Here is a 6,925-nt window from a genome sequence, read left to right on the forward strand (position 1 = left end):
GTAGCTGCTGCTTTATCTAATGGGGATCTAATTAGTAGCTGCTGCTTTATCTAATGGGGGATCTAATTAGTAGCTGCTTTATCTAATGGGGGATCTAATTAGTAGCTGCTTTATCTAATGGGGATCTAATTAGTAGCTGCTTTATCTAATGGGGATCTAATTAGTAGCTGCTGCTTTATCTAATGGGGATCTAATTAGTAGCTGCTTTATCTAATGGGGGATCTAATTAGTAGCTGCTTTATCTAATGGGGGATCTAATTAGTAGCTGCTGCTTTATCTAATGGGGATCTAATTAGTAGCTGCTTTATCTAATGGGGGATCTAATTAGTAGCTGCTTTATCTAATGGGGATCTAATTAGTAGCTGCTTTATCTAATGGGGATCTAATTAGTAGCTGCTTTATCTAATGGGGATCTAATTAGTAGCTGCTGCTTTATCTAATGGGGATCTAATTAGTAGCTGCTTTATCTAATGGGGGATCTAATTAGTAGCTGCTTTATCTAATGGGGATCTAATTAAAATATGAGATACTAAATACTATTGATGATTGAATGCTGGTATGAAGGGTAACAAGTATAATTGCTTGATGAAGAGTTGTAAACGTTGTGTAATATCAGAGGTCCAGAACTCGGGTACGTACAGGCTCTCCATTGGCTCCAGATGAACCCTCTCTGCCTTGATCTCCTCGAGGTCCTGGGTCACCCTGAAGGGACAGAAGACATCCATCAACACACCCACCTTCACCATCATCATCACCACCATCATCACCTTCACCACCATCACCACCACCACCATCACAATCACCACCACTATCATCATCACCACCATCATCACCTTCACCATCATCATCACCACCATCATCACCATCATCACCACCATCACCACCACTATCATCATCACCACCACCATCACCATCACCACCACCACCATCATCACCACCACCATCACCACCACCATCATCACCACCACCACCATCACCACCACCATCACCATCACCACCACTATCACCACCACCACCACTACCATCACCATCACCACCATCACCATCATCACCACCACCACCATCACCACCACCATCACCATCACCACCACTATCACCACCACCACCACCACCATCACCATCACCATCACCACCATCATCACCACCACCACCATCACCACCACCATCATCATCATCATCATCATCATCATCATCACCACCATCATCATCACCACCATCATCATCATCATCACCACCATCACCACCATCACCACCATCACCACCACCATCATCACCACCATCATCACCATCATCATCACCACCACCATCATCACCACCATCATCACCATCATCATCACCACCACCATCATCATCATCATCACCACCATCACCATCACCACCATCATCACCACCATCATCATCATCATCACCACCATCACCACCATCACCATCATCATCATCATCACCACCATCATCACCACCATCATCATCATCATCACCACCATCACCACCATCACCATCATCATCATCATCACCACCATCATCATCATCACCACCATCATCATCACCACCATCATCATCACCACCATCATCATCATCATCACTCACCAAATCTCCTCTTGGTCCTCTGTTTCCACGGGTTCCTTGTTCTCCTTTCTCTCCTGGGGTTCCCTGAAGGAGAATGGACAGAAGTCAACACACACACTAATCCTAAACCTAACACTAATCCTAAACCTAACACTAATCCTAAACCTAACACTAATCCTAAACCTAACATTAATCCTAATCCTAATCCTAACACTAATTGTAACCCTAAACCTAAATCCTACATTTAAAATAGCCTTTGTCCTCATGAAGAAGTGGGAAATGTCATCACAAGGGAGAATGTTCCTTGTTTTATTACATTTGGGGATTTCAGGACAGAAGAACAAGACCACACACACACACACACACACACACACACACACACACACACACACACACACACACACACACACACACACACAGACCACCCACCCACACCAAACACAGACCACACACCCACACCAAACACAGACCACACACCCACACCAAACACAGACCACACACACACACACACACACACACACACACACACACACACACACACACACACACACACACACACACACACACACACTCACACTCACACACACACACACACACACACACACACAGTGTAGTAAAGTGTAAATACTTTGTCTCCTCGGAGGCCGTCCGGTCCAGGTGCTCCCTGAAACGCACAACAAAGATGTCATCAACACCTCAATGTAAACAGAATCTTCCCATAATTCTCAGGAGTTAGAATCACTTACATCATCACCCCGCTGTCCTTTGTCTCCATTGGCTCCTTTTGGGCCCGGTGTACCCTATCAGAAGACAACATGATAACATGACACATGACTTGATACACAGTAGTCCTCACACATCCACACTAACTCACATCCACACTAACTCACATCCACACTAACTCACATCCACACTAACTCACATCCACACTAACTCACATCCACACTAACTCATCTACATCCACACTAACTCACATCCACACTAACTCATCTACATCCACACTAACTCACATCCACACTAACTCACATCCACACTAACTCATCTACATCCACACTAACTCACATCCACACTAACTCACATCCACACTAACTCATCTACATCCAGACTAACTCACATCCACACTAACTCACATCCACACTAACTCATATCCACACTAACTCATCTACATCCACACTAACTCACATCCACACTAACTCACATCCACACTAACTCACATCCGCACTAACTCACATCCACACTAACTCATCTACATCCAGACTAACTCACATCCACACTAACTCACATCCACACTAACTCATCTACATCCACACTAACTCACATCCACACTAACTCATCTACATCCACACTAACTCACATCCACACTAACTCACATCCACACTAACTCATCTACATCCAGACTAACTCACATCCACACTAACTCACATCCACACTAACTCATCTACATCCACACTAACTCACATCCACACTAACTCACATCCACACTAACTCACATCCACACTAACTCATCTACATCCACACTAACTCATCTACATCCACACTAACTCACATCCACACTAACTCACATCCACACTACCTCATCTACATCCACACTAACTCACATCCACACTAACTCACATCCACACTAACTCATCTACATCCACACTAACTCACATCCACACTAACTCACATCCACACTAACTCATCTACATCCAGACTAACTCACATCCACACTAACTCACATCCACACTAACTCACATCCACACTAACTCATCTACACACACACTAACTCACATCCACACTAACTCACATCCACACTAACTCACATCCACACTAACTCATGTACACACTAACTCATGTACACACACTAACTCACATCCACACTAACTCACATCCACACTAACTCACATCCACACTAACTCATGTACACACTAACTCACATCCACACTAACTCACATCCACACTAACTCACATCCACACTAACTCACATACACACTAACTCACATCCACACTAACTCATCTACATCCACACTAACTCACATCCACACTAACTCACATCCACACTAACTCACATCCACACTAACTCATCTACATCCACACTAACTCACATCCACACTAACTCACATCCACACTAACTCACATCCACACTAACTCATCTACACCCACACTAACTCACATCCACACCTACTCATCTACATCCACACTAACTCACATCCACACTAACTCACATCCACACTAACTCACATCCACACTAACTCATCTACATCCACACTAACTCACATCCACACTAACTCACATCCACACTAACTCACATCCACACTAACTCACATCCACACTAACTCATCTACACACACACTAACTCACATCCACACTAACTCACATCCACACTAACTCATGTACACACTAACTCATGTACACACACTAACTCACATCCACACTAACTCACATCCACACTAACTCACATCCACACTAACTCATGTACACACTAACTCATGTACACACACTAACTCACATCCACACTAACTCACATCCACACTAACTCACATCCACACTAACTCACGTACACACTAACTCATGTACACACACTAACTCACATCCACACTAACTCACATCCACACTAACTCACATCCACACTAACTCACATCCACACTAACTCACATCCACACTAACTCACATCCACACTAACTCACATCCACACTAACTCACGTACACACTAACTCACGTACACACTAACACACATGCATTAAAAGGCTTCTACTTGCCATAACGAAAAATCTATCAACTCTACAAAACTGCCCATGAATTGTAATCCACAATAATTTACATGTCCTGTTGCTGTAGGATTATTTTCCTGCAGTAGCAAACTGGCTCATATTAAGAGCTGTACCTTGATTCCGGGCGGTCCGTAGTTGCCGGGTCGTCCTGGTTCTCCGTCTTTCCCCTGATCTCCCTGAAACAGAAAATACACTGTCAACATCATCACGTTAATAACAACTATGTCTCCCAGCTCACGTCGCCATGGTAACAACAGTACAACAGGAAGTCATCTTACTGTACCTTAGCTCCTTTGGTTCCGTACGAACCAGGATCTCCCTTAGGTCCTCCATCTCCCTGTGAGCCCTACAACCAGAACACGCTACTTTAAACACGGAACACATGGAACATGTGACAATAGAACACAGAAGTCAGAATATAGAACACGGAACACAATGGAACATAAGAACAACAGAACACAGAAGTCAGAATATAGAACACCCCGAACAATAGAACCCAAACATCAAAGTGTTCTAGAGCCCTTGAGGTTTCCTGATTAAAAAAAAGCAGAGCTTCACACCATCACAGAGTTCTACTACTTATTATCTACCAGACCATACAGACCCAGTGAGTGGCCCCTACACCCATTACTACATGTGGCTAAAATGTGTGTGTGTGTGTGTGTGTGTGTGTGTGTATCGTGGACCCAGCTGCTTAATCAGAATAAGTGTGTTTACATTCTCTGTTAGCAGAATGTTTATAAACTAACCCCTGCGAATAACATACTGTAAACACACACACACACACACACACACACACACACACACACACACACACACACACACACACACACACACACACACACACACACACACACACACACACACACACACACACAAACATATACAGTGCATTCAGAAAGTATTCAGACCACTTGACTTTTTCCACATTTTGTTACGTTACAGCCTTATTCTAAAATTTATCAAATAATAACAAATCCCCCTTAATCTACACACAATACCCCATAATGACAAAGCAAAAACAGGTTTTTAGATATTTTAGCAAATTTATAAAAAAAAAAGTATTCAGACCCTTTGCTATGAGACTCGAAATTGAGCTCAGGTTCATTCTGTTTCCATTGATCATCCTTGAAATGTTTCTACAACTTGGGAGTCCACCTGTGGTAAATTAAATTGATTGGACCTGATTTGGAAAGGCACACACCTGTCTATATAAGGTCCAACAGTTGACAGTGCATGTCAGAGCAAAAACCAAACCATGAGGTCAAAGGAATTGTCCATAGAGCTCAGAAACATTGGGACCACCAAGACTCTTCCTAGAGTTGGCCACTCGGCCAAACTGAGCAATTGGGAGAGAAGGGCCTTGGTCAGGGAGGTGACCAAGTACCCAATGATCACTCCAACAGAGCTCCAGAGTTCATCTGTGGAGATGGGAGAAGCTTAGTGAAGGACAACCATCTCTGCAGCCCTCCACCAATCAAACCTTTATGGTAGAGTGACCAGACGGAAGCCACTTCTCAGTAAAAGGCACATGACAGCCTGCTTGGAGTTTGCCAAAAGGCACCTAAAGACTCTCAGACCATGAGAAACAAGATTCTCTGGTCTGATGAAACCAAGATTGAACTCTTTGAACTGAATACCAAGCATCACATCTGGAGGAAACATGGCACCATCCCTACGGTGAAGCATGGTGGTGGCAGCATCATACTGTGGGTGTGTTTTTCAGTAGCATGAACTGGGAGACTAGTCAGGATCGAGGGAAAGATGAACGGAGCAAAGTACAGAGAGATCCTTGATGAAAAACTGCTCCAGAGCCCTCAGTACCTCAGACTGGGGGCGAAGGTTCACCTTCCAACAGGACAATGACCCTAAGCACACAGCCAAGACAACGCAGGAGTGGCTTCGGGACAAGTCTCTGAATGTCCTTGAGTGGTCCAGCCAGAGCCTGGACTTGAACCTGATCGAACATCTCTGGAGAGACCTGAAAATAGCTGTGCAGCGACGCTCCCCATCCAACCTGACAGAGCTTGAGAGGATCTGCAGAGAAGAATGGGAGAAACTCCCCAAATACAGGTGTGCCAATCTTGTAGCGTCATACCCAAGAAGACCGAGACTGTAATCGCTGCCAAAGGTGCTTCAACAAAGTACTGAGTAAAGGGTCTGAATACTTCCGTATTTAAAAAATATATATATTTGCCTAATTTAAAAGATATATATGTTTTTCTTTGTCATTATGGGGTATTGTGTGTAGATTGATGAATAAGGCTGTAACGCAACAAAATGTAGAAAAAGTCGAGGGGTCTGAATACTTTCCAAATGCACTGTATACACGGACTGTACAAAACATTAGGACCCCCCCTTTTGCCCTCTGAACAGCCTCAATTCATCGGGACATGGACTATACAAAGTGTCGAAAGACATGTTTGTGACATGACATATATTGGACCACAGTGAGCCACCATTTTCTAACATCTAACTTTCCATGATGCTCCCCTGCAGGTGATGAGTTCGACCAATGGGGAGCTGAATACAGACGATCCGACTGCGGGCCACTCCAACGCCCCCATCACCGCCCCGGCCGAGGTGGAGGTGGCCGACGACACAAAGTA

At 44.1% G+C, this 6,925-nt stretch overlaps 1 protein-coding gene across 1 annotated transcript in view; it reads right to left on the minus strand.

The window, feature by feature from the left end:
- The window catches only part of col6a1 (collagen, type VI, alpha 1), a 55,905-nt gene that overhangs the window by 35,398 nt on the left and 13,582 nt on the right, over positions 1 to 6,925 (minus strand). The window contains exons 13-18 of the mRNA XM_045714384.1: positions 4,600 to 4,662; positions 4,430 to 4,492; positions 2,313 to 2,366; positions 2,195 to 2,230; positions 1,588 to 1,650; positions 640 to 702 (exon numbers count right to left, since the gene is read on the minus strand). Coding sequence (XP_045570340.1) covers positions 640 to 702; positions 1,588 to 1,650; positions 2,195 to 2,230; positions 2,313 to 2,366; positions 4,430 to 4,492; positions 4,600 to 4,662 — 342 coding nt within the window. The remainder of the gene's footprint in view (positions 1 to 639; positions 703 to 1,587; positions 1,651 to 2,194; positions 2,231 to 2,312; positions 2,367 to 4,429; positions 4,493 to 4,599; positions 4,663 to 6,925) is intronic.

The sequence above is a fragment of the Salmo salar genome, chromosome ssa03 (assembly GCF_905237065.1).
Source record: "Salmo salar chromosome ssa03, Ssal_v3.1, whole genome shotgun sequence".
Classification (NCBI taxonomy): Eukaryota; Metazoa; Chordata; class Actinopteri; order Salmoniformes; family Salmonidae; genus Salmo; species Salmo salar.